Below are 27,421 nucleotides of genomic sequence, written 5' to 3' on the forward strand. Positions count from 1 at the left end.
GTTCCAGGAAAGGAGTCACCTTCCATGCCAAGATGAACTTTGCATGAATAAAGATTTAAGTGAGGAAAGATTGAGAAGAGTGAAGAGGGGAATGGGGTGTCGACCAAATTTCATCCACCTGCAATTTTACTTACTCAAATTTTATCTACCACGGCAAGAAGTTAGTGTCTAATATTTTAAAATTACTTTTAAATACAAGTATTTGCGTATTAGTTATATAAATAGAGGTAAACACCAGAACAACTGTGATAGAAACGGCTCAAGTGGTTTCCATGGGGAATGGAACTGGGGGGATAGGAAGGATTGGGGTTGTGAGGTGGGGGAGGGCCTGCCGTGGTTCTTTATAAAGCCTTCAGTACTATTTGGTTTTAAAGGCACAGGTATGGATTCCTTAGATAAATATTAATTTTTAAGTGAGCCTTAAAGAATGAGTAAGGTTTCTCCAAGGAGAGGGAGGAGGTGGGTATTTATAGCAGAGGACCCAACATTAACAGAGAGAGGCGGCAGGAGAGCAGAGGGAAGAGCAGGTGACCCATTAGGATGACTGTGGAACACACCTCCCTGCGTGGGGACACCTGAGCTGGTGCTTGATTGCAGAAGGCCTTGGATAGAAGGGCGCGCACAGACACACACACACACACACACACACACACACACTCATGTGGTTGTCGGCAGGAAAGCAATAAAGGGTATTGGGCAAAGGGGTGATATGCTCAGAACTGAGCTTTACGTACAGCAGTGGTTCTCACCTTGGAGATTACCTTGCTTGTTAAAATTGCTGGGCCCCACATCAAAGTTTCTTCTTGAGTAGGTCCAGAGTGAGGCCCGAGAATCTGCATTTCTAATAAGTTCCCAGGCAATGCTAATGCTGCTGGTCTGGGAACCACAATTTGAGAAGCAATAATAGAGTAATCTGGCAACAAGGAGAAGTCGAGACTAGAGTAGTGGGAGAATGAAGGTCAAGGGACTGTTCCACTAGGACAGAGCAGAAGGAATGGGGCCCTGATGGTTAGTGACGGTGAGAAAGTCCAGAACAGCAATCAAGAAAACAGACTGACGGCTTCAAAGGATAGAGGACCATTGGGCCATGTTCTGGGTCACACCAAATCACAAATCACTGTTAAATCTCCAGTGCTTGGGCCAAGTATGCCAAGAAGCACCTGAAATTCATTTTTAAAGCAGCAATCCTGTCTAGAAATTAAGCTGTGAGTTTTGCCTTACTTTCCCTTTCTTCCCCATCTCTAACCTCATTCTAGTGCAATTTAGGTTACAAAAGCATCTTCCAGGGAGAGCATTCATATCTGCACGTGGTCAGAAAGTGTATCTGTCTGTATATATAAAATCGTATTAAAGCTGGTTTCCTTATTATTTCATTTTAGAACATCCCTGTAGCTAAATGGTGTTCAAAGTAAACATGGAGAACAGAAAGCATCCATCTCTACCTAGTGGGGCAAAAAATGACTGAATTCCCATACCATATAAATACCCCATGAAAAGACAGAGGAATCCTTGATCCACCCAACATTCACTGAGTATCTGCCTTGTGGCAAGCACTGCGGATGTGCTTGGATACAAAGATAAATAAAACGTGGGCTCCACTCCCAGCAGTTCAACATCTTGCCGTCTTTGTCCCATGCTCTTAAATCTTGCTAAGGCTTGGGTTTTGTTTGTAATAGAAATTCTAAAGCAGGGACAGAAGAAGTTATCTTTTCTAAATTGCCCACCTCTGTTGTCTGATTATTCCACTGAGGAAAACACTTGGTCCTGGATTACTTCGCTGAGCTCAGATATGTTTTGCTGACACACAGAGTCTGGGCAGCATCCGGCCCCCCGTTTACTCCCTGGTCTTTAAGTCTAGTAAGTATTTTATCATTTACACCTTTCGATGTCCAAAGAGAGTGCCGCTCGGGGTTTAACACATGTAATTTCCTTTACTACCTCCCCAAATAACAGGGTCATTTCAGGACCAGGACAGTTTGGCACTGGGACGTGTTTCCCAGAAGTACTAATAGTTCGAGAGAGGAGCAAGTGTCTTCACATCTGCAGGTCTGGGTGCCGAACTTTCTACTGTCGGTGAGAATCATGTCCCAGTGAAAATGTAGAAGTGAACCAACCCTCAAAGGGATAAGGTGACAGGGAGTGGTGTTTACTTGAGTCAGAGAGTAACTGAAAATGACTTCTGCAGCTGGAATAAAACAAAGGGTTGAAGGTCAACTTCCTCTTTGATTTTGGCTAGTCAGCAGTTCAAGCAGCCTTTTCAAATGTTTCGTGTCTGCTGACTTGTCCAACTCTATAAAAGACCCCACATCTTGCACCAACCTGTACCTCTTGGGCACTGGAGCGAAACAAAAGGAAAAATGTTCCGTCTTATTAGAATTAATGAAGTCATGCCACTCACATCCGTCCACGTTACTCCACTTTGGTCACCACCATTGTGGTCCATGCTGACATCATTTCTCTCGTAGATTACTGCAGTGGCCTTCTCACTGGTCTCTCACATCCTGTTTACCCCATCCAAAGCATTCTTCACATTAAATCACTGTAATTCATTAATTCACAGTATTAATTCACAGTAATCTTTTGGAAACTCAAATAATACAACTAAAATCTGAATACCCTACACATATAAAGAAATCCTAACTTAAAAATTTCCCCTGGCTCCCCATTGCTCCAAAGACTTAACTAGTTCATTTGGCCCAGAGAACTCTGCTTAATCGGTGCCTCCCACGCTTTTCCCTCTTCTTGCTGCATCACGTTCCTCCCTCCTCACTCTCCCTGCTCTCATCACCCAGATTCCTCTGCCTGGAACACTTCTCCCTCCCTGCTTTGCCAAGTTGTCTCCTACTCACCTTTTACCTCTTAAGCCTTATCAGCTCCTGAGGGGTGGGTGAGGAAGACCCTCTTCTCCTTGGTTAGGCCAAATCCCCATGTTTTAAACTCCCTTGGCATCGACAACCAGCTCATGAACCCTTCATAGAATGTAACATGGGACATTTACACAATCTCGTATGATTGATTTCTGCCTGATCTCCCCTCTAGACTGTAAGATCCATGAAGGCAGAGACTCTACCTTTTTGCTTACCATTGTATTCCAGAGCCTGGCATAGTGTCTGGCACATGTTAGGTACTAAATAAATTCATTCTGAAGGAAGGAAGAATGAATGAGTGGTAAATTGATACTTCTAAAATAATAAAGAGGAGGCCTAGCATTTTAAATGAGTGATAATAATGGGTAGCACATATTAAACTTCTAGTGTTAGGTAAACACTGTTCAAAACTCTTTACTCATTCATTCCAGTTCCGAGGACCAACCCTATGAGTACACGTCAGTATCTGCACATAATAGATGAGATCTGAGACTCAGGCTACTTGTGCAAGGCCGGGCAGCCAGTGTAAGGTGAAGCCTTAACAGTTGTCAATGTTGTTACTCTATTTATTACTATTCTCACCTTGGTGGAGTTCCTAAGAGTGCCATCGTCAAAGGGGGTGGTGTTGGGCAGGCACAGCCCGCCCCCAGGCCTCTGAGCGCCTTCTCAGGCTGGGCCTGGAGTGAGAGTTTGGGGGCCCAGGGGCTGTGAGGGCCTGCCCACCGTAATGGAAATGGCAGATGGAGGAAAGGATCCTTCAGGCTGGGCAGTGGGGAAGGTCACTCAGGCATCCAGAAACCTTCCTCAGAACCTGTCTTTGAATTAAATCTCAACTCATATCTTCCAGAAGCCTGAGGTGAGATGTCTGGCCGTGTTGCTAGTGCCGTCGCCCTCAAGAAGCCAAACAGGCTCTCAGAGTCTCTCAGGCCCTGCCCCCGGACGTGGCCCCGCCCCAGAGCATGCTGGGCAGGACCTCCCCATAGATCCCTCCCATTGCCAATGTATTCCTCCAGAGGATTCTGAGCTCTGCTTGGTGTTTCCAGCTGTGATGAGGTAAATGTAGTCTTGGTCCTCTGGAAAAGTAGATAATTAAGGCAGATAGTCCACACATGTGAAAGTGGTGTGACTTGGAAAGGGTGGGCAGATCCCAGGTTGGGAGGATTAAGGAAAGCATTGAGGGAAACCTTTCAGTATGGTGGGAAGGAAGGAGGAAAGAAGAGATGGAGGATCTCATTTTGGTTTTGGTTTTGTTTTGTTTTGAAGTTTTTATGAAGAAAAGTTCCCATCTGATGACTTCTCTGTTTCCCTCTGGTGGTCCAGCACATATGATCAATGAGCGAGGAGTGTGGACAAGGTGTAGGAAAGTGGAATTGTTTTGAGAACTTAGGCAAGCGAGTTGACTGAGAAAACAATCACAGAAGCTCCCCCGAGACAGGGCCTCTGTTTGTTGCCTCCACTGGGTGTCCCAAGTGCTTGGAAGAGCGTCTGGCACATGGTAACACAGGAGGAATGACTGGATTCTGAGGCAGTGGTGGAGCTGAGCAACAGATGTAGAACAGAAGTTTATGGGGCACAAACACACTTGTGTGATTTTATCCAAGAGGAAGCAGGCCCTTATTTGAAGGCAGTTCTAAAACAGGCAGAGTTGGATTTTGCTAGACAGGACGAATGAAAGAAGGGGGTAGGCTGTTTAGAGCAGAGCAGTATATTTAGGTTTAGGATTAAGTGATGCCCCATGAAGTTTTCCTTGGAGAGGGAGGAAATGAAGACAAAGGTTGTCAGGTAAGCAGGGGAAAGTATGGAGTGGCTTGTAGTTCCTGAATAGGTTGAGGCATTAGCATGCTGAGGGCAGAAGCTGAGAGGATAAAGGGAGGAATGTCAGACTGTATTTTTTCAGAACACACAAGTGTTGCTGGTGATAAGTTCTAGGATATGGCCATAACTGAACTGGAATGAAGGTAAAGGACTCTAAGATGAGAAGGAGCAGACAGTGAGAGATCAGATCATTGGATGGTCTATCTGCATGGATGTTGGGGCCTCTGATTGATTCCTTCCCCTTTGAGTTCCTTTCCTGTCCACAGAATTGGCATTTCCTCTAACTCTAACCTTCAGTCCATGGCATGACTCTGGACAAGAAGGCAGAAATGGGGTGGTGAGAGAGAGGGTTGAAGTAGACATCCGTTTTGTTTTTGTTTTTATTTTGACACTCAGCATTCACTCACCTTCTAAAAATAGTCCTTCTTTTGCCCTCTGGGGATCTAACCCCGTTGTCAGTTTCAGTCCATGTGAAGTGGAGTTGTTTACCACTAACGCTCTTACTTTAAAGGAGGGCATTGAAGTCAGGCTTGGCCAAAAAGATTGGTCCATGCTTTTGGCAACAGTGATTGGTCAGGGATGGGCATGTGACCCAACAGGAAACAATAAGGCACAGTGGGACTTTTGAAGGGACTAGTGGGAGAAACAACCCATTTTTAGCTGCGCTTTTAGTTTGGAAGATGTAGCTACGAACTTGCCAGACAGACTTACAAGGTAGCCAGTCCAGAATCTAGAGCAGAGAAATGGATAGAAACTGAAACTTGATGACATCAGCTGAGCCCCAATATGAATCCTCCTGCGTGAGGGCAGCCTGACTCCCAGAGCTTTTTCAGGTGCCTGAGTCAACAGATCCTGTTTTTAAAGTCAGTTGAATTGCGCTTGCCATCATTTACATCCAAAGAATCCCTCACAGCCTAAGGGGGCTCTCCATCCCTGGCTCCCTCTTCTGTGCTAGCACTCTGAATATATATTACCTTCTCTGTCCTTCAGGTCGTGCCCTTCTATAAAAGAGGGTAAAGAAACCTACTTCAAAGCATTGTAAAGTTTAAATGGGATAATATACATAAAAAGCATAAATTTGTTTCACAACATTGAAGTACAATAAGCAGTACTTAATTTTTCTAAATTAAATTAAATCTGGCTCAAAGACCCCATTTTCAAGGGTAGGAAGATATACAATAGTAGTCATTAATGGGAGCTTTTTGCCTATTTAGTTAAGTATTCACCATCAAATATGTAGGTAAGAGCCTGTGATCTTGAGTCCATCTTGGTTGCCCCTGGGACTTTCATTGCCCAAGCCCTTCAGGCCCATTGAAAGGCCAGTGGCTGCACAGCCTCTGTGCTAAGTGTGAGCAATGCCGTGTCTTGCGACAGCTCTCAAGATGATGGGGCTTGATGATTAGTCATCTCAGCATCATCACTTCATCCCTTAAAACATTGTGCTGTCTCCTAGAGGACTTCCACACAGAACCCGTCCACCTAAGGGACTCGTGTCTACATCCTGATTCTCAGGGTCTTGGAGCCACTGCTACCTTTAGGCAACTCTCCTTCTCTCACCCCAGCACTTGTGTCAACCCCTATCTCCTCTCTCCTTGGAGCAGCCAGCTAAAGTCTCCTCCCACATGAGGGTCTGGACAGGACTGTACAACAGGTGTCTCACAACTTCTGCTTGGGTTCAGGAAACATGAAAGCCATTAATAACTCCTGAACCCAGAAGCCCAGAACTTCCTGTAAGACAAATGAGGAAAGGTAACTTTTATTCCTTCTGGAATCCCCTCAGGTGGAGGGTAGAAACAGCATTATCCTGCTTCAAATGAAGGTTGCCTCAAGCTGGGCAAGAATCCCTGCAAAGGAAAATTACCTACTCTTGTCAGCCCAACCCCCTCCCACAGTGAAGCATTGCTAAACTTGCATAATACTCAGTTCCTTCTCTACCTCCTGGCCCCCATAGAAGGAAGGAACAGACCCCGAGTCTCCTGGGAGAGATAGGGAGGCAGCCTCCACAAATCTCTGAGCTTCCACTTGGCCTCCCTAAGGAAGACCAAACGTGTCCTTGTGACCCCAGGAAAATAGCCTAAATTAGGCTCTGATCCAGGGCCAATGGAAGTTCCAGAGGAAAGGCCTCAAGAGGAGCCCCGGGGCCAGCCCCGTGGCCAAGTGGTTAAGTTCGCACGCTCCGCATTGGCGGCCCAGGGTTTCACTGGTTCGGATCCTGGGTGTGGACGTGGCACTGCTCCTCAGGCCACATTGAGGCGGCGTCCCACATGCCACAACTAGAGGGACCCACAACTGAAATATACAACTATGTACTGAGGGGATTTGTGGAGAAAAAAAGAAGGAGAAGATTGGCAACAGTTGTTAGCTCAGGTGCCAATCTTTTAAAAAAAAAAAAAAGAGAGAGAAGAGCCCCTTCTCATAGCCTGGGCCCCTTCATTGTGGCTGCAGATTACGGCACAGTTCTGAGTGTTAATCCATGTGAAGGCTGCCTCAAGAAAGCTGATTCCCTTAGGCAGCACCTGGTACCAGAGAAATTCACAGTGCCTGAAGCTGAGATCTGGGGTTCCCATACCCAAGCCACATCAAGGTACCAGTCAATTCATGCATTTTATTCGCCCTGACATTAGGTTTGGAGTGTGGGCTTGAGGGTATAAAAATTCAGGTAACCCATTCCCATCACATTCTATGTCACTGAAAATTCTTCAGGTGCCACAGAGTACCATGTAAATGAGACCCCCACCCCCACCCCCCACACCCCCCAAGCTGCACAGCACTGATCTCTGGGTATAAGCAGCAAGCCCATGAAATCTAGAGAAATTCCTCCTCATCTCTCCAGTCACTGTTCAGCTAATACGTTTTCCTTCTTTTGGTAAGAGTCCTGCTTTCCCATAGGAACTGGAATCTGGGAGAAAGGAAAACAGTACTAGAAGCAGAACAAGAGTGTGGGATCACTCCTGGGTGGTACTGTCACCTCATTTGGACAGTTCACTGCCTAGATGTGCTGAGTGTGCAAATTCTGTCTCGTTGCCTCATCCAGTGTTTCTCTGAATAGAAGCAAATATCTGGGCACCAGGTATGACTTGTCTTGTGACCCCAGCCAGTAAGTCAGCCCTTTTGAGCCACCACCTCTCCCTTGGTTAGAAGCTCTTTGGCAGTGGGTTCATGGAAAACATCCCAGAATGGGAGCTACATGCTGAATTCCCTAGTACTGGCTTTGCCATCGATTGTGTGATTCATTCTCTCTGATGTTCAAGCTGTGAGAAGCAAATTTGAAATGATGGATGTGCTATATTAAATATATCAATAAGAGCAGAAGTTAAACCTTGCAAGCTGTAGGGTTTGCTTCCTCGATAAGCCTGGCTATCTCTATGGGAACTGAAGGTTGCTTCTTTAGGCCTATAGTCGGGGAGCTAGAGCAGAGTGGAGATTTGGTGGCGGAGCGAGGATGAGCCGTCTTGCTCCTAATTTTTCCTCCCCTCTAAGTCTGAATACTGGCAGTGGTGAGGCAGGTGGTTCTAAGGGCTCCTTTCACTTTACCGTTCATGATGACCCCACACCGCCTTTACCTCCATGCCACCTTTCCCTGCTTCTTTGGATGCTTCAATCTCTTTGATGTTTTTCTTACCAGACGTTTCTCCGCTTAGCCATTAAACAGCTTTACCTTTGATGACGTGGATATGGATGAGCACAAGGATCCACTTGGTCCCTTTGGTCACTTTTGCTTCAGTGAACTCAGTGGGATGTCCAAGAAGAAACCCTTGTGTTAGGAAGAGTTCTAAGAAGGTTCCAAAGATCCCTTCTTTTGCTAGTCACACCCTTGTATAAACTGCTCCCCTTGAGTGTAAGCTGGACCTTGTGATTTGCTTCTGACTAATAGAATAAGGGAAAGGTGATGGGATATCATTTCCCTCGTTAGTTTACAAGATTGTGACTTCTGTCTTGCTAGCAGACTCTCTCCTGGCTTTGATGAAGCAAGCTGCCATGTTGGAGAGGCCTACATGACAAGGAACTGAAGGTTGCCTCCGGCCAACTCCAGCCAACAGCCATCCAGGAATTGAGGCTCTCTGTCCAACAGGCCTTCAGGAACTGCATCCAGCCAGCAGCTATAGAAGTGAGCGAAGAAGTGTGTATTTCCCCAGTCAAGCCTTCAGCTGAGACCCCAGCCCCAGCTGCCACCTTAATTGCAGCCTTGTGAGAGACCTTGGAGCAGAGAACCCAGGTGGGCCTTGCCTAGATCCCTCACCAACAGAAACTATGAATTAATAAATACTTGGTTTTTTAAGCCACTAACTTTTGGGGTATTTGTTATATAGGAACTAACACACCCCTAAATTACTGTAACCTTGGTGTAAGATGTAGCATGGCTGGGAAGGCAGGCACCAAATGAGAGGACAACCTCCTTGACAGCATTCCTGGAGATACTGTCTTCAATCTCGAAGACTATCCCAAGTTCTCTTAGCTGCAGTGGTATCATTGTGCTCCCCCCAGCCCTGATTAGTCTCCAGGAGGTGAGGCCTAGGTAAGGTAATGCTGGGTGGAGTGGATGGCCAGGATGTGGGGTGTTAATCTGTCTGGAAGGGACATTTTGAGCTCGAAGTGACCCTCAGGGATCATGAGGTGTGATGATAAGGTCATTCTTCCCCTCCTCATTTTTTCTTTCCTTTTCCACTCACTCCACCATTCCTTTTTCCCTACTTGTTGTCTCCTTTTGCCCCAAATTCTGGGTGGCTGCCTGACGACCATTCCTACAAATGATAGCCAGGTGATCTCTTGGTCTTGCAATAATTCTACCAAGCTGGGCATCCTGAGGAAGTTTCCCTCGGGAGCGTCTCTGCCCTTTCCTTGAGGTGTCCTCACATGCAGGGAGACCTCATTGTTGAGCTCAGAATGTGCCTTCCAGACAGATTACCACCCCACATATAACAGATTCTTCGGTGGGACCCACCCAGTTCCTGGACCCTGCCCTGGCCACTCCAGTGTCCACAATCGCAAAACCCACCCATACGCACACCTGCACTGACTGCTCACCTGTGAGATACTCAGGAATCAGCAACTTTTTCTAAATGAAGGTAAGTTACCGTTTTCAGGAAAATATTCATATCTCTGGTCCTTTTCAGAGCTGCAAGGTCTCTCCTCCCGTCTGCTCCAGGAAGGGTAGAGGAAGGGGAAGGGTGAACTGCCCCCCATTTTCGTTAGGGTCAGCTGAGGCGTGGGGACGCGGCCCACCACCCAGACCTCCTGAGGGAGAGAAAGGCTCTTAGGAGCAGGTGACATTCATTCCTCACCAAGAGATCCAAGAGCAACATTTCCCCCTGCCACTCACCTCAGGGCCTAAACACCCCCACACTTCCAATTCCAAAACTTTCTGAGGCAACAAGGGGAAATTCTGGCTGTATCCTTCCAGAGGAACGCATCCCACCCTGCAGCTGTGTATAGTTCAGGATAGTGAGGGAGCAGATGGAAAGACAAGTTGAGCCAAGTTCTGGACTTGAAGGGTTCTTCTCATTTTGAGAAGGCCCGGAAGTTTTTAGAGTAAACTTTTTGTACTTTTTATGAAAAAGTAAAGTGTTTTAAGTACAGGACATGTGAGTAAGGTCAAATACAGGACCCAAGATAAGACTGAGAAAGCCACTGTCAGGCCCCCTACAAGGGACTGGTCATCTTGCAGAAACCAAATGAGGAAATCAGTCAGAGCTGACTTCCCTCCTTCCTTTCCCTGAGCATAAGCGCTGGGAACCCCAAACCCACTCCCCCAAAGCACCACACAGAGAACACTACTCTCTCCTAGCAGAAACATTTATTGAGGACGATCAGTATTCTTGGTTGTGCTAACCATGGTTCTCATCAGAGGATGTGTTCTCGTGAAAATGGCAATGCTTTCTCAACAAGGACTGAATGATTTCTTTGGGGACATTTTTCCTCCCTGGAAGTGTTGGAGAAGCATTTCCTGTTTGAATAGAAGAGTCAGATCTCTGAACACAGTGCTTTCATTAGAGGTGAGGGTGGCCGGAGGGACGTGGCATACATCATGCATGCAGGTGGGTCTTGGATGGGGCACAGACTCCCTTTAGGGTGGGGAAGGGGGTTGACTCTGGCATAAATGCTGGTCCTTGAAGGCCACAACTTTCCAGGGCTGTCTGATCCTGTCTCTTTTCTGTCTAACCCTTGTACGAAAACTCTTGTCAGGAGGGACAGCATCTTGGCTGCAGGATGTGGTCCTTGCCCATTCCCCTGGCTGTGGGTCAGAGAGAGCCCCGTAGTTGGAGGGATGTCCCTCGTCAGGCTCTACCTGGGCCTGCAGTTCCCCCTTCTGCTGACTTCACTCTGCAGCCTCAGGTTCGTATCTCCATGCCGGTTTCTCCTCTAGGATCTTCCCGATGGCTGCCATGAGCTCATGAGCTTCAGGAGGCCCACAGCTCACGAGAGCTGCACTTTGAGCTGGGTCTCGGAGCGGTGCAAAGGTTGACGTGAACTTGGCTTTTTGCTGGGGACTTTCCTGCCCTGTGATTTTTTTCTTGGAATTAATCCACTGAAAAAACTGCCTCATTTTTTTTCTGAAGTAACTTTCAGGAGGAAACTGTTCATTCTGTGACAGATACGGGAAAGTGCCCTCTAATTCTCTGTCCTCAATAGAGTGGCTCTTCTTTCTGGCTTTAGACGTCCCAACTCCTGAATCCTCGCTTCCACATTCTCCTGCTCTGGAGTCCAGAGGTCTCACTGTCTTTGCAGCTGGTGGGAAATTCCTATCCTGGCATTTCCATGAGACATGCTTAGAGGCCCAGGGTTCCCGCCAATCCCCATTGTCCTCCAAGTGGACTTGCAGCACCTGGGAAGCTCCCATGTCCCCACTGGAGACGCTCTGGGACTGAGTCAGTGAGGAGTCGGAAGGCAAGCTATCTGAAGTAAGGGATATGTCAGCGGGAGAGCCTTTAGGCTGGCTATGTTCCCTGCTCTTCAATTGAAACTTCAACTCGGTAAGGAGCTGTTTTTTAATGTCTGATGGCTTGGAATCTTGGGGAACTGGTATTTTTGGTGAGGGACATTGACTGGTCAGGGTAGTTTCTACTTTGCTCACATTGATATTTACCATTTGGGAGCTTCCCAACTTGTTGGTTGTCAAGATGTCACAAGATTGTGATGTAAGAACGCACAGCTCCTCAGCCTTGAATATCTCCCTGAAGTTCATGGTGGACGTGGAAAAATGTTTTCAATTCTTCTCCACCATCTTTTGGCCCTGAATCATGTCCTCTCTATCACTGGAACTCACATTCTCATCCCTTGGCACATGTCCAGCCCCAGCTTGCCTTGTGGGCACCTCTCGGCTGCATCTGTTATTGTCTAGTGCAGTCTTACTCTGACTCACTTTGTCTATAAAGCTGTGTGTGAGGATCTCTGAAGTCTGTCTGCCATGCTCGATTGACTGGATGTCCTTGGCAAGCTCCTGGTCGCTATCAGAGTGGGATGGTTTTAGGGCCCCCTGTCCTTCGTTGCCCGCAGATGAGGTAGCAGGGAGTGGAAGATCCAGGATGGGGACTGAATTCGTTGTTTGCACCTTATTTCCCTGAAAACTTTTAGAGCTTCCCTCAAGGGGCTTGGAAACCTCAAATTCCTTTCCCTTACTTGGAGTCTTATTTCGTTTGTCACCTATGTCTTGACCCCCTCTTATTACTTACAGAACAATCATTTTATTCTATTTTTCCCTTTTTCTCCTCCCTTCCATTTTTAAAATCATGTTGTTTTTAGAAAACAAAATTGGTATTTTATTTTTCCACCCTTGTAACCATCTTTATTTTACTTAGACAGCTACAACTTAATGTATTTCACGCTCACCATCATAATGCTTTTTGAATTTTGCCCCAGTTGACACTCAGCCAATTTTTGAGTCCCAGTCTGTCTAAGTGGAGTTGCCTTTCCTCCAAACCCCTATTGTAAGGGTGGGTATGTGTGCAGTCCATGGTGAGACCCCCATATATCTGTAACCTGGTGCATAGTCTGGGACTCACCTCTGGTTCATGAGCTGCAGATGTTCTGGGGGAGACCAACCATGGCTCCACCAAGGCCGTGAATATCAGAGGCGGCACTTCCATCCTGATAGGTGAACTGTACACATTAAGGGCAAGATCTTGTATATTCCTATTAAGCATAGATGGACGGAAGGCAGCAAGATCACCTTCCCAAAGAGGGGGATGCCATGCCTGATGACCTCCCTGCAGATAGTGTTTAGTATTCAAAGAACAGCCCAGTGCCTTTTTGGAATAAGGCATCAGTGTGCTGTGCAGTGCCTGGATCAGCCTCAAGGTGGTGATGCCTGGATCAGATTGAGGAGGGGGCGGGGGGAACAGGACAGGGTCACCATATGGATGATGATGTGGCATAAAGCTTTGTTCTACCAGCAAGGTCCTTCTTTCCCCTCTTCATTTTTTCTTTCCTCCTGGCTTACTCCAAGTCATCTTTTCCTTACTCTCAGCTTTATTTTATCCTGGGAGGTAGGTGGCTACTTGGTCAACATTGTTACTACTGGCAGCTGAGTGATGCTTTTGCTCTGCAACAAAATATCATTTGGCAGTCTGAAGAAATACCTACAGAGGGGAACCACTTCCCCCAGGTGCCTTTCCAGTAGGGAAACCTCAGTGTAAAGTTTAAAGTATTCTTCCCTAACACATTAATATGACTCACATGACAGATTCTTAAGGCGTGTCTGTGCTGTTGCTAGCCCCTCCCCCACCAGCCCAGGATCCACTGCAGCAATACCCTCCCCCACCCCCCAAATCCCATTTAGGGTTCACCCCCTGTGGGGTCCTCTGGTCACTGACCTCTAAATCATGATGAAGCCACTGTTTTTTCTTCATTGTTGTTTTATGAATTGCATACCTATTCTTGGCCCTCTTCGGATAGAGAACACCTGTCTTCCCTACTCTCTGAAGGATGTAAAACATTCAGTGAGCGGAAGGTGTGGGCTGCTCTACACTTTCGTTAAGGCTAAGCGAAGAGGCAGGAGGCAGAGCCCACCTCCTCAAACTTCATCAGGGAGGAAATGGGCTTTTGGGGGCACGTGATATCGCTTTGTCAACAAGAGCTGCAGAGCACTGGTGACCTTTCAGAAGCCAGAGGAAGCAATCAGTAAGAGCTGAACTCACTCCTCCTTTTCCCTAAGCACAAGCCCTGAGTTACCTGAAACCCATGCCCCCAACACAGGACACAGAAAAGACATCACTATTATTAGAGAATCATTTATTGGGGAGAATTAATATTCTCCACGAGAAGGAATTATTTTGTGGTGGGAAATTTTCCGCTCTCGAAACGCTGGAAAAGCGTTTTCTGTTGACGTAGAGACGGATCCCTAAACATAGTGCCTTTAGCAGTGGTGAGAACAGCTGGAGGCCCCTGGGCCGGCTTGACGCCTGCAGGTGGAGCTTGGATGGGGCACATGCTCCCTGCGGGGCACAGATAAGGGACGCTTCTGATCCAATAGCTGATCTTTAAGCGCCACGACTTTCTGAGGGTGTCTGTTGTGGTCTCTGATCCGTCTAGAACATGTAGGATAATTCTGGCCAGCAAAGACAACTTCTTGGTGGCAGGACTTGGCCTTTGGCACTTTACAGGAGGGAGCCCTGTAGTTGGAAGGATGCCCCTGGACGGGCTCTGCCTGGGCCTGCTCTTCTGCCTTCTTCTCAGTTTTCACAAACTTCCTCAGGGAAGGAAGGGGCTCTTGAGGGCGGGTGACCTCTGTTGCACACCGCTGCCCCAGTTTCTCCACTGGGAACTTCCCAGGGACCGTCCTGGTCTTCTGAGCCGTGGTGGTCCCAGTAACGGCAGCTCTCCCTTTAACCAGGCCTCTGCTCTGTGCAGATGATATGGGGCGGCCCTTTTCCGGGGGATGGTCTTGCTTTTTGCCTTTTGTCCCAGGACGAAGCCATTGAAAAATGTCGTTCAGCTTTTTTCTGAACAGACTTTCAGGAGGAGGCTGTGCCTTCTGTGATGAGGTCTGGGAAGACTTGCTCCCAAGCGTCTCCTCTGATGCTGTGATCTGAGTAGGGAAACTCTTTCTTGTAGGTTGGGATGTCCCCAACCCTGCATCCCCTCCACCAAGCTCTTCTTTGTTGGGGCCCGGAGGGCTCAGTCTCATTGTAGCTGGTGGGAATTTCTTATCCTCGGACCTCTTTAGGTCTTTCTTAGGGACCCAAGGCTCCTGCCGCTGCTGCCTGCTGATCCCACTGTCCTCCAGATGGACACGCAGCACCTGGGAAGCTCCCATGTCCCCACTGGAGACACCGTGGGCATGAGTCAGTGAGGCCTTGTAAGTCAAGCTCTCTGAGGCAGGGGACCTGTCAGTGTCTTGGCCTTGGACCTGGCTCTGATTCCTCTTCTCTAGTTTTGACTTTAATTCCCCAAACAGATGTTCCTTAAGATCCGATGACTTTGGGTCTTGGGGAACTTGTCTTTTTGGTGCAGGGCTTTCAATGGTCCCAGTAATTTCTGTTTTACTGTGATTCTCACGTATCATTTGGGAGCTTCCTGGCTTGCTGGTTGTCAACACACTACCAGTTTTTGACTGCAGAGCATTGAGCTCCTTGGCCCTGAATATGTCCCTGGCCGTGTTGTACATGGAAAAGGGTTCCGACTTCATCTTTTTGTCCTGTCGCCCTTCTCTTCTATCACTGGAACTCACTCTCTCATCTTTTGTCTCAGGTTTGGCACCAGCTTGCCTTGCAGGCAGCTCTGGGGGGCATCTGTTGCCTAGTTGAGTAAATTTCTGACTCGTTTTGCCTGTGATGCCACATGTGACAGGCAGATGAGTCTGCCTGGCACCCTTACTCCTCTGAACAACCTCTGCAATCTCTTGGTTGATACCAGAGGGTGATTGTCTCGGCACCCCTTGTCCTTCCCTGCCCATAGGTGATGTAGCAGGGCAATGACGATCCAGGACCAGGGCTGAATTTGTTGTTTCCGCTTTTTCTTGAAGAACAGATTTAGAGCTTCCTCTGTGGGGCTCGAAGCCCTCGGATTTGGAGTCGACTTCCAAAGTTGGGTTATTTGAGGGGGGCCAGTAGAAATAGGGCAAGGACTGGGATGCAGCATCTTCCAATTTAAACGCCTGTATGGATTCAAGGACCCTGCAGGGCAGGCCCCACTCCATCCTCATACGGAAACTTTTAATATGGGTTTCCATCATCTGTTGTGCACTGGAATCAATGAAGCAAAGCTCCTGGAAGGTATTCAGGGAGGAGTCCCCACCCACTGAAGGTGGCAAACTCCTCTGAGTTATTTGGGTGCGGGGTTTGTCAGAAAGCAGCAATGTCTGCTTGCTAGCATGCCATGAACTGCGCACCGTCCCAGGGAGCCGAGCCTCACTGATTTCCTCAAACTTCTTGCTCAAATGTGCTTTCAGGACATTTTCAAGTTGTTTCTGATCTAGACTTTCCTCCAAGGCCCTTGAAGCTTTCCCTGACAGACTTGCCATGTGACTATTTAGGTCTTTCTCAGAGTCATATGCCGGATCCTTATCTGAAGAGCTCTCTGGGTCACTCAACAGATGAGCTTTTGGGCCGTTCTCTGGGCTATGCCCCTGATCCTTCCCCATCTCCTTCTCTACCTGAAGCAGTTCTGAACCCCTCTCATGGAAGCTTTTGGATTGGCTCAATCCAACATTTAGATCTTTGTTCACCGAGATCCGTGAGAGTCCACGATTGCTTTCTGACTTAGCTATCTCTGAGAAATCTCTTGGAGGCATCATCAGTGACAGACACTCACAGATCCTGCGGGGCAGGCCCCACCGGTGTTGGATGAGCCTCTTTCGAAGGTGATGTTCCAGTTTCTTCCTCAGCTCATCACTGAGAGGAAACTCTACGGGAAGGGTGGAGATGGAGGCATGGGCCTGGGAGGCCTGATGGTAAGGAAAGTTGGGAGCTGAAGAACAAAATTCTTCCTGAGATCTTTGGACTACAGAGGGGGAACCCCACAAACTTTCCTGTTGCTTCTGCAACACTTTCCATTCCAGTTGTTGAATTTCAGATGAGGTGAGAGACTCTGATTCATCCGGGGGTCTATGGTAACACACTCCACAGATCCTTATCTGGGGTAGAGGACCAGATGGTAGGATTGGGAGTGGGGATTTAAGGTGGGCCTGGGACTTGACCTGAGTGAGAGGTAGGGGCTGGGATTGGGGCAGGGTTTGAGGCAAGGGTTGGGGCTGGATCTCAGGCAAGGATGGAGGTGGGCGATGGAGAGGTACTGGGGATTCTTGGCCCATGGAGGCATTTGAGATGGTATTGAAAAGGAAGATTGTGGTGCAGTCACGTGAGTCACGGATAGCAGAGGGCAAGGACTCGCTGTGCAGAGATGGGAGACCCCAGAAGAGCTGCATACATTTTTCCTGTAAATGGTCCTCCAAGATTTTAGGATATGGGGGCTGCTCATGCATGTGCAGCTCCTTTGGTTTGCCTGCACTGCTCCAGAAAGGAAGGGAGAATGCTGAGTCACACTCATCAGCATTTGACTCTGACATTTTCCCCGAAGGATTTAGTTGGTGGCCTGGCCTAAGTTGTTTTGGAAAAGAGCCCTTCTCCTTCTCCTTTTCCTTCCACATCAGGAAATCACTCCTCTTTCGGACTTGTCTCTCCAGGAGTGCCAGGACATGAGGGCTGAGAAATGAGAGGTTACCAGGCTCTATAAGGTTAGCTGTAGGGTGTCTCTCCAGAGAGGACTCTGGAGAATGGAGGGCAAGAAACTCACGATTAAAATCACGTGGTGCCAAGGTGGAAGGTGCTAAGAACAAGTCTTTGGCACAAGCTTGCCACCAGGATAATTCTGAAATTGACAGGCTTGAATGGTCAGTGCCTCTGATTGTTGGGACATAAGTGGACAACCCACCAGGGCTATCTGGAGATGAGTTCTCTGGAACAGACTTCAATAAGATGGAAACCGATTTAGATTGAGTCACAGTTAAAGGGTGGTCTGTCGGTGGTGAGACAGACAGGCTTGGTGGTGCGTGATGACAAGCCAGTGAGTCACTGGGATTCATTATCTGGGGCAAATTTGGTAAGGGGTTAATATCTTGGGAAAGGGTGCGGTCAAGAGAGAAGATCGTATTCAGAGACAGAGTGGCCTCTGGTTGGAGAATAGGACCCGTTGCCTGGGTGTCATGTGGTGGGAGAGGGGGAAGGGCAATGGGTTGGGGTGGGGAATGGTCTGCTGGGAATTTGGACTCCAAGGGAGGAATAGGCTCTGGTGGCATAGAGTGACCCGGTGGTGAGGGTGAAAGAAAGTCAGCTAACGGTGTCATTGGGTTAGGTGAGAGAACGGAGGGGGGCGGTGGGGAAGGGTCAGGTGGAGGGGATGGTGTTAGGTCTCCTGGAGGGACTTCTGAGAAGGCAGAGGACAGAGTGAATGATGACTCAGTCCCAGAAGCTGTGGAAGCCATAGAGGACACAGAGGCAGTATCATCTTCCAGGTCCTCCAGGAACAGCAGCCGATTGATTTCAGCAGTTGTGCTATTACACACCTCACAGGAGGGGTCTGGGCATAATAGTTGACGAATGCGGGTGGTATCGAGAGGCCGGCCTAGGGGCCTGCGGGAGACAGGAAGTAGAAAACTGTAGCCAGGACCAGAACAAGGAAAGGAGGACCTGCTGGCCTGTCAGGGGAGGGGCCACCTGAAGCCTGCTGCCCCTTCACAATGCCCCACATCTATGACTTCACCATACACTCAGCAGCCCTCACCCCAAGGCGTTCATTCACATACCCGTTCCTATGGCAAACCCCTCCCATGACTACTGCAGGCTGTACTGAATCCCTGGAATTGCAGAGAACATGTCAAAGAGGGATCAGGAAAGAAAAGACTGGTCACCTTTTCAGAATAGAAATTAGCCTCCTTTTCTCCTCTGTTTCCCTCTGGTAGTTTCTCCAACCTGGGAAACCAGAAGAGTGAATTACATGTAATAAAGGTAGAAGCATAGGTGTTACACGGGAGTCCCTTTATGGGAGACCCTTGGGATATTAACGGGATATTAACTCTGAAAGCCCCAAGAATCAGTAGATGTGGTCAAACGGTCAATGATAATATTAATAAGGTTCACATGTGTTTGTTGCTTCATTTATAAAGTACTGTCACATACATTATCCCATGGGATGTTCAAAACCACCATGTGAGGAACATAGGTCAATGGTTACCTCAAAGAGGAGTCTGATCATCCAGGAAGTCAACGTAGTTTCACAAGGTCAGGACACAGAAGTTCTGACTCTTGGTGTCTCCCACGGCAACCCACTGGGCAACACCCATTGTCCAGGCCCATCACTGCTTCATGCCCAGAGCTGGGCAGAGCAGGAATCTGAGAAATGTCTCGGGTTCTGACTACCTTCCCATGAGCCTTTCCTCTGAGGCCTCTATTTTCTGAGAGGGACTCTATCTAGCGACTGACATCCTCAGAGACCATGGACCTGGGACCTCATGGAGAGGACAGGATGTGTCACCCTTGGAGAGCTCAGGTGGGATAGGTGGAACCTTACCACTTGATGTTCCACCTTTTCTTCTCCTCTTGGCTCTGCCCTGACGCTGAGAACAAAAAGAAAAGAATGAGGAGCGAGGACTTAGTTGGCTTGATCCTCTCTCTAGGAAACTCAGATATTCATCCAAGATTAATGTCACTCTCTATTTTTATTACTAGCACTTTGTGTTCTTTCCCTTTCTGAATTTCTAAAGGTGATAAGATACTTTCAATTTTTCCTTCTTTGAAAAACTCGAAGGAGGATTTTTGGCTAGAGTCCACACTTGATATTCTCAGTCAGAAGTCCTCTGCTCAAGGAGGGCATAGACTCTGAGGCCCCCAGTCACATCTGTGCTTCCTCAGATAGGACCCTGTATCCTGGGACAGAGCTCACACTCCAGTGTCTGCTCAGAGGCTCAGCCCTGCTCTCCTGATCTGCCCAATACAAAGGACGGTTTGGTCGAATGTCTCCCGACATGGGAATGTGACTCATGATCCAGTGTTGGGAACAGTGTTCTCCTACACAGATCCCAAACTCTCTAAATAACCTAATGCAGGGCCGTGAAATCAGTGATGGGGTTTTATCCAGGAATCCTCCACCACACCCAGATGGTCTGTGAGTTTTAAATGGGAAACAGTCCCAGCTGAACCCCTAGTCCTGCCTGGCCTATTCCCCTAGAAGGATGATGTTCTATCCTCTATTCAGACTTGCCATCTTAGGAGTCTCTCTGGACCAACTCATTTAAAAATGTGGGACTAGAAATGGAAACAACGATAAAAAATCCCTGTTGGTGGCTTGCCCAGGGATCCTTACCTTTTGGTAGATTTTGGTTTTCCACAAGGTTGGTAAAGATGGAATCTCCACCAGGAAGCACAGGAACAGAAGAAGCAGCCACAACCCACACACGATGCTGAGGTTATAGTCACTATCTAAGAATGTTGAGCAGATGCTCAAAAACAACTCCATATGGCTATTCAGAAATGAGAGAACATTCCATTGACTGAACTCCATTTTCTGAATCGCAAGGCTGCCTGAGGCAACTGAGCTCTGAGAGTGTCCGCACTTGCCTATAATCCCAGGCCTGCATCACAGAGCACTGAAGAGTCACAAAGGGTTTCAGAGGGTGGGGGAGGGGACATGAAGAGGGTGTGCCCATGGCCCCTTCCTCACACCAGCCCAGCTGATCTCTCCATCCATCCTGGGCCCTCCAGGTCCCTCTGCCCTACCCTGCCATCCTATTTTCCAACTCTGTCCGTTCATGAAATCATACAATTACATTAATGAAATTTTGTGCCTGTTCCACCTGTACTCCAGATATTACCTGGGCCCCCTTTACTGTTTGGAGAGCTTGACTTTGGTTTCACCAATTCCACTGCCTCGAAAGTCTGAAATGCTCCCTGGAATTTTTGCTTGTACCCAGACATTTACACTCAGAATCATATATGTCCTCAAATCCATCTTTCCTTTAGAATGTTTTTGCCTTACATGAACCCTGATATAGAACTTAAAGTTCTTCTTTACTCATTTGGTTTTGTGAATGTTGAATAACAAATTTTAGTTTTTTGCTTCAGTCAGCCTTTACCATCTTCAGCCAGTGGGGCTGACTCAAATAATTGAAATGAGTAATTCATTATTCAACACTCACAAGACTAAAATCAGTACAGGCGTACCTCACTTAATGAAAGGGAAATGTTTAGAGAAATGCATCATTAGGCACTTTCACTGTTGTGTGAACATCACACAGTGTACTTACACAAACCTAAGTGGTAGAGCCTACTACACACCTAGGCTATGTGGTGCTACCCGTATGGGACCACTGTCATATATGTGGTCCATCAGTGACCGAAACATCGTTAATATTGTTACGTGGTGCGTGACTGTGGTGGATGACAATGACAAAACGGAATACCATTTTCAAGGCTTCTAAAATGGAGCTGGGAGGCCATTAAGGAAGTGGGGCTTATGCTTGTACACCACATCCACCACCAGATGTTAACTGAACTTTTGAGCTTTACCTGACAGCAGAGGTCACATCTTGAAGTGTTTCCTCATTCCAAGAAGGGACAGTCTGCCTAGGACCAACTATGTTCTGGCAAGTCAGCTCACCCCATGCCAGAACCAGTCAGTAACTGTTCACTGTAGACCTTTGTAAGCCTGTGTCCTTTCCTTTTATCTACCCCTGCCTCCTTTGTCTTCCTAGGAGCACATTTGAGCTTCTACTCGAATCTACATCTCCTGAATTGCAATTCTTGAGACCCCAAATAAACTTTTTGGTTCTTTTGCAGTTTATGCCTCTTATTTGCTGACTTTATATGGTGACAGAAGTGGGATCCCTAGCTACTGACCTTCAATTCTGGTGCCACTTCACAGACACAAGCAAGGTGCCTGCAAAGAATCTTTTGTGCTCTGTCGTCTCCTCCTGGTGGCTCTGGTTCCTGGTGGTAAGTCCTCCTGGGCCTGGACCTCCCATTTTTGGTAGAGGTCCAGACTCTTTCTGTAGGCGTCCTTTGATACTGGTTCTGGCCATCCTTCCGTTGTCAGCTTTGTTAGAAACTTCTGTTTCTTTCACTCCTTTTTTGGGCCTTTGATCCTTTGGTAAGTTCATACAGATGAGAAATCCATTTTCTAAGAGGACCACCAAAGAACAGCCCCACTCTGGGACTCCTGCTGGTTTTGTCTTTAAAGAATACAGACCTTCTACATGTAGATTTTTGTTCCACTGGGCTCAGATTACTCAGGGTGATTTAAGGCTTCACTGGCCTAAATGGGGCTCCTTTGAAATTCCTAAATTGGTTTATCTGTGCACTCAATTGGAAAAAGCCTATCAAACCAAACAAGTAAAATGGGAAACTTTTTAACATTGGTATCTTGAGGCCTCTAAATGAAACACTGAAAAGGACACTTCCTTGCAAGCCATAACAATGTCATAACTAAGAATTTCAAATGATTAAATGTAAATGCCATCGATAAAAGAATATTAACTCCTCCTGTATTCGTCAGGGTTCTCTGGAGAACCAAGGAGATTATCTATATATAATATATATTAATATTGCTATATAATAGAATATATAATCCATTGTATCTATATTTAAATTCATTTATTTAGTTCTATAAATTACATATATACACTCAAAATTTATATATGAAAGAAACTTTGGCCTCACCCCTAACTGCCTAAAAGAATTTAAGACAGAAGGCCTGTTCCAGGAAGGAGCTGTCAACGTAGGGAACTCTAGATGTGGTAGAGAAGAAGGTACCTAGCCGGGCCCATTTTACACAAGTTCTCTCTCATTTGTTTAGAGATGGCCCAGCAAACATTTGGTTTTCTGTCTCCTTGTGAATTGGCTTCCTCCTCTTTGAAGTCCCAAACCATGACCCCCAACCCCGCGCCTTTGTAAAATATCTAAACCCTAACCATAGGCCTGGCAGACACGCTGTGGACTGAGCAGCAGCATGAAGACCAGGGTCAACCTGATGACATTGTGGGTGGGACTACTGGCTGTTTGTCCACATCCTTGTCCTGGGTGCCCAGGAAGGCAGTCACCCAGCAACTTGCAGTGAGGTGTGGCGTGTGACTATGTTTCAGCCAATGCAATGGGAGTGGAAGTGGTGTGTGCCATTTCCAGGTTGGAACTTTTGAAAGCAGGTGTGTCTTCTCCGTGTTCCTTCTTTCTCCTTGTGCAGATTGGTTGCAGACAATGATACAGGCGTCAGGAATGGCGGAGCCAAGAGACGGGAATTCACGGGTGACTGACACACCCTGTGGAAGAGAACCACCTGCCCAACGCGAAACCCACCTTGGCCTGTAAGGTAATCACACATAAATTTCTACTCTCTGGTTATTCTTTTTCGGGATCTGCTTGTTATTTTCTTAACTATTATGGAAATATTTCAAATATGCAGAAGAGTACATAGTATGACCTCTATCTCCGGCCCCAATACCCAGAAAGAACAGACGTTCAATTCTGCCCTATTTGCTTCCGATGTTGCATTCATTTGCTGGGGCTGCCATGACAAAATGCCACACGTAGGGTGGCTTAAACAATAGAAATTTATTTTCTCACGGTTCTGGAGGCCGAAGTTCAAGATCAAGGCGTTGGCCGGTATAGTCTCTTCTGAGGCCTCTCTCCCCGGCCACTTCTCCCTGTGTCCTCACACGGTCTTCCCTCTGTGTGTGTCTGAGTTCTAATCTTCTCTTCTTACGTGACTATCAGTCACATTGGATTGGAGCCTACCCATGTGACCTCACTTGACCTTAATTACCTCTTTAGAGGCCCTCTCTCCAAATACAGCCCTATTTTGAGGTCCTGGAGTTAGGACTTCAACATATGAATTTTCAGGGACATGATTCAGCCCACAATGATATCTGTGTTTTTAAGAAGCAAAATGTTGCCGTCACACCTAAAATTCACATTTCCATCCCGTTCTCCTCCCTCTCTCATCATAGGTATCAGTATCCTAAAATTAATTACATTCTTTATGATTCCAAGAATATCCATGTGCATGGCTCCATTAACAAAAGATTACATTTTTATGCATAGTCAAGACATACATGTGTATGTCTCCATGAACAAATTCTTACATTGTTATGCACTTAAAAAATGTACAGGAACAGCATCACACTGCACATGTCCTTCTTTGATTGGCTTTGGGCTATAAATGGGGAAGGAAAAACAGCAGCCGAGGGTAAGAGAATAAATAAACGGCTTATGCATAAAAACCCAAAAGGACAGATTTCCAAGAGCGTCGCGGTTGGTGACCATGTGGAGGGTCTGGGAGAGAGGTGGTTCTGGGAGAGTGGTTACCTGGAGAGGGCGTGGAAGCTCAGTGCCCTTTCCCCATGTCTTGCCCTATGCGTCTGTTCCATCGAGCTATTCCCGAGTCATATCCTTTTCTAATAAACAGGTAATCTAGTAAGTAAGAGGTTTCTCTGAGTTCTGTGAGCCGCCCTAGCAAATTCGTCGAACCGGAGTAGAGAGTCTTGGGAACCTCCTACTGACAGCCAGTTGCTCAGAAGCATAGGCGACAACCCAGACTTGCTGTTGGCACCTGCAGTGGGGGCAGTCTTGTGGGGCTGAACCCTTAACCTGTGGGGTGTGATGCTGTCTCTGGGTACATAGTGTCAGAATCGAGTTGAATTGTAGGACACCCAGCTGGTGTCCCAAGAATTGCTTGTTGGTGTGGGGGACTCCCCCGACCCCCAACCCCACACACATTGGAATTGGTACCAGAACCCAGGAACAAACTGTGAAAGATAAGCGTCTTAGCTTGGGTTCCCATAACAAAATGCCATACCGTGGGTGACTTAAACAACAGAAATTTATTTTCTCACCATTCTGGGGGCTGGAAGCCTGAGAGCAGGATGCCAGCATGGTCAGGTTCTGGCGAGGGCTGTCTCCTCAGCTTGCATAAGGTCCCCTTCTCACTGAGTCCTCAGATGGCGGGGTGTGTGTATGCGTGTGAAGAAACAGAAAGAGAGATCTCTTCAACTTCTGATGAGGCCACAGTCCTATCTGATTTAGGTTCCACCATTATGACTTCATTTTCACCATAATTACTTCCTGAAGACCTTGTGTCTGGACATGGTCACAACGGGGGTCAGGGCTTCCATTATATGAACTGTGGGGAGACAGAATTCAGTCCATAGCAATAAATAAAGAGCAAATAAATAGAAACAAAGGTTTGGCATTTATCTTTATCATTTCCTTTCTTCCTGACTTTACTGTCTCGCTCTTTGTCTAGCTTCTTGAGCAAGCAGCTCGTTGGTTTCTAATTTTTCTTTTTAGATAAGTATATTGAAGGTATCTTTCTTCGAAGTATTGTTTAATTCCGTCCACCAGATTTTGTCATGTAGTGCTTACAGCTATAATATTTCCTAAGTTCCATATGAGATCCCTTTCAACGCAAGGTTCTATAAGTTCCCGGCCATTATTATTATTTTCTCATCTGTCGCTCCTTTTACAAGTATGTAATGTTCCTCCTTGTCACCATGTTGGTTTTGTCTGGAGCCTTACCTCCAGATTTCTATAGATATACTTTTTTATTGACAAGTAAAGGACAAAATGAGGAAATATCTTTGCTATATATAAGCGTGGTATCAGTCTACACTCCTGGGGCAGTGTAGACTTCTAATCTGTCACTTATCCACCTTTGTGAAAAGGAATTCTAATATTGGCTCACTGAAGTCATTTTGGTCAACAGCAGAGGAAATTGATAATATGTATGTTTTCATCAGTCAGATAGTCCATGTTGTGCTGTATTCACAACAAACTCCTAAGTCTCAGCTAAAAATAACCAAGGTGTATTTCTCAAACATGCTCCATGTCATCAGGGGCTGGCTCTGTATTATCCTTGCTCAGTCTGGAGGATTGAGTAGATGGCAGCTAAAAGATGCTCGATCCAACTTCTTGCACAACTGCCAGGCAGGAAAAACACACTCCCACTGTTTGCCAAAGGTTCTGTCTGGAAGAGACAACCTCACTTTTGCTCAAGTTTCATTCGCCAAAGGCTCACAGAGTCACCTCTGACTTTAAGGGGCCAAGAAGATACATCCCTTCTGTGGGCCAGAGAAGAGCCGACAATATCTGGTGAACAGCAGTAATAATAACTATACACTGTGCTCTATTGTGCCTTCCAAAGCTTATTTTTGCTTTTTGTTTGTTGATTTTTCAAAAATTCCCTTCAGTTATGTGAGTTACCATAAATCCTTCTAGTCAATTTCTTTAATAAGAAAACTGAAGTTAGCCAGAGTTAGCTTCTTTCGCTTAAAAAAAAAAACTAAGGCATTAGATTTGGCGTTATAAATGTCACTGAGCGGCTTAGGAAAGTGAACTTCAGTTTACACCTTGGGCTGGTTTTGAAGAAAGGGTACACACCGATTTTTCAAGGATAAGGTTTTAATAGGAAAAGAAGCAGGGCATGGCATGAGCCGATATTTAGGTCCGAATAATTACTGGTGGCTGCAGCATGTCAGGCAGGGAGCCAGCTGTTTTTGCATATGCTCTCTAAGTCAATTTAATTCTTTATAAAAACAATATGAGGTGAGTCTTACTATTCATCACTTACATATGCAGAAACTGAGGGTCAGGGAGGTGAAATGACCTGTCCGAAAGTCACTTAACTAGCAAATGATGGCTTTGTTTCAACTCCATCATCTGATCAGGCAGAGGTGAAAGAGAAGAATGCAATGTGTGCTTTTGGGTAGTGGGTACTGTTCGGTTTGGCAGGACTGTGGGATACATGCAAGGCGGAGGGGCCCTTGAGTGCTAAGGCAGAGAGTTGGAGTCTATCAGGTAGGCAGTGAGAGGAAGGTTTCTGCATCAGAGAGGGCACTGGTGGAGCCATGCCTCAGAAACATTGATCTGCTATTGTCCTCTACGATGAAGAGAAATGAGGCACGCTGGAGGCCTGGAGACCAGTTGGAGCAGCATTGTAAAAACTCTCATAGGCCTGAATGGGCATGGGTGTTGGCAATGGAAAAAGAAAAAAGTATTCTATCGAGTCTCCAGACGCCCAGGGAATTGCTGAACGAAGTCTGAGTTCTCCCTATGTAGATAGCTCGTACTTTTCATTATAGGTTTCTCAAGAACTGGCTCCCAGAAAAAACCTGGATGGAGAACAAAACAGGTAAGTGCCCAAGTGAGAAATCTACAAAGCTCCTCTCCCCAAAAATCACCTCTTCCCCATCAGTTGTGGGGCCTAACATTTCACCAACGGGGTTCCGTTCTTTCAAGAGTCTCTTATTTAAGTAGGACTATCTGTGGACAAGAGGGAGAAGCGACACTGGGAAGTGTCCTCATTAGCAGCATCCAGGCAAGTAACATAAATGTATGAGGGCACTCTGGGGGGGCACCGTGAAGAATAGGGCACATGCTCCATGTCAGGGGGACCTCTCGGTTCTGGCTGAGGGGCCCAAAGTTGCAGGATCTACTATTTCAGCAGAAACCTCATAGCCAAATTTTTTGGGAAAGTCCTCAATTTTACAACATTGCAACCAGTTTCAACTTCTTAATATCACTGCGCTGGCCACATTCAGCTCTTAATTTGTTACCAGTTTGCCACCTCTAGGTTAACTGTTAGTACCATTTTATCAAAACCTTTCCAAATTTGAAAGCACATCTTTAGTAAAACTAGCTACAGAGCAAGTTCATTTGGATTGCCGAGAGCTGGGATAGAGAAGTCTGGGAGCCGGGCAGGGACTGTAGGGAGGCCCCTGGACCACGTGCTGGGCATCCTGGTGCCTTAGCTTTGAAAGGGAG

General features: G+C 46.9%; 1 protein-coding gene across 2 annotated transcripts; it reads right to left on the minus strand.

Moving 5' to 3' along the window:
- Window positions 1-13,893: 13,893 nt before the first annotated feature.
- On the minus strand, window positions 13,894-25,287 carry LOC138917410 (spermatogenesis-associated protein 31D4-like). Of its 2 annotated transcripts, none has more exons than XM_070233655.1 (4): window positions 24,496-25,287; window positions 19,185-19,230; window positions 18,526-18,586; window positions 13,894-18,247 (listed from the first exon to the last, which is right to left on the minus strand). In XM_070233655.1, the coding sequence occupies exons 1-4, from the start codon at window positions 24,496-24,498 to the stop codon at window positions 14,035-14,037; spliced, it is 4,323 nt and encodes a 1,440-aa protein (XP_070089756.1). In that variant the 5' UTR covers window positions 24,499-25,287; the 3' UTR covers window positions 13,894-14,034. The 2 variants fall into 2 exon arrangements, with proteins under 2 accessions (XP_070089756.1, XP_070089755.1); XM_070233654.1 differs by lacking the exon at window positions 24,496-25,287 and adding an exon at window positions 19,977-20,305.
- Window positions 25,288-27,421: the final 2,134 nt, after the last annotated feature.

The sequence above is a fragment of the Equus caballus genome, chromosome 14 (genome assembly GCF_041296265.1).
Source record: "Equus caballus isolate H_3958 breed thoroughbred chromosome 14, TB-T2T, whole genome shotgun sequence".
NCBI classification, from domain to species: domain Eukaryota; kingdom Metazoa; phylum Chordata; class Mammalia; order Perissodactyla; family Equidae; genus Equus; species Equus caballus.

Excerpts from the sequence above, each read along its gene's own strand:
- LOC138917410 (XM_070233654.1), bottom strand. The coding sequence starts at position 20,174 with ATGGAGTTCAGTCAATGGAATGTTCTCTCATTTCTGAATAGCCATATG. Across the intron at positions 19,231-19,976 it reads AAACCAAAATCTACCAAAAG|CGTCAGGGCAGAGCCAAGAG; the intron begins GTAAGGATCCCT and ends TTTTGTTCTCAG. Across the intron at positions 18,587-19,184 it reads AAAAGGTGGAACATCAAGTG|GTTGGAGAAACTACCAGAGG; the intron begins GTAAGGTTCCAC and ends CTGGTTTCCCAG.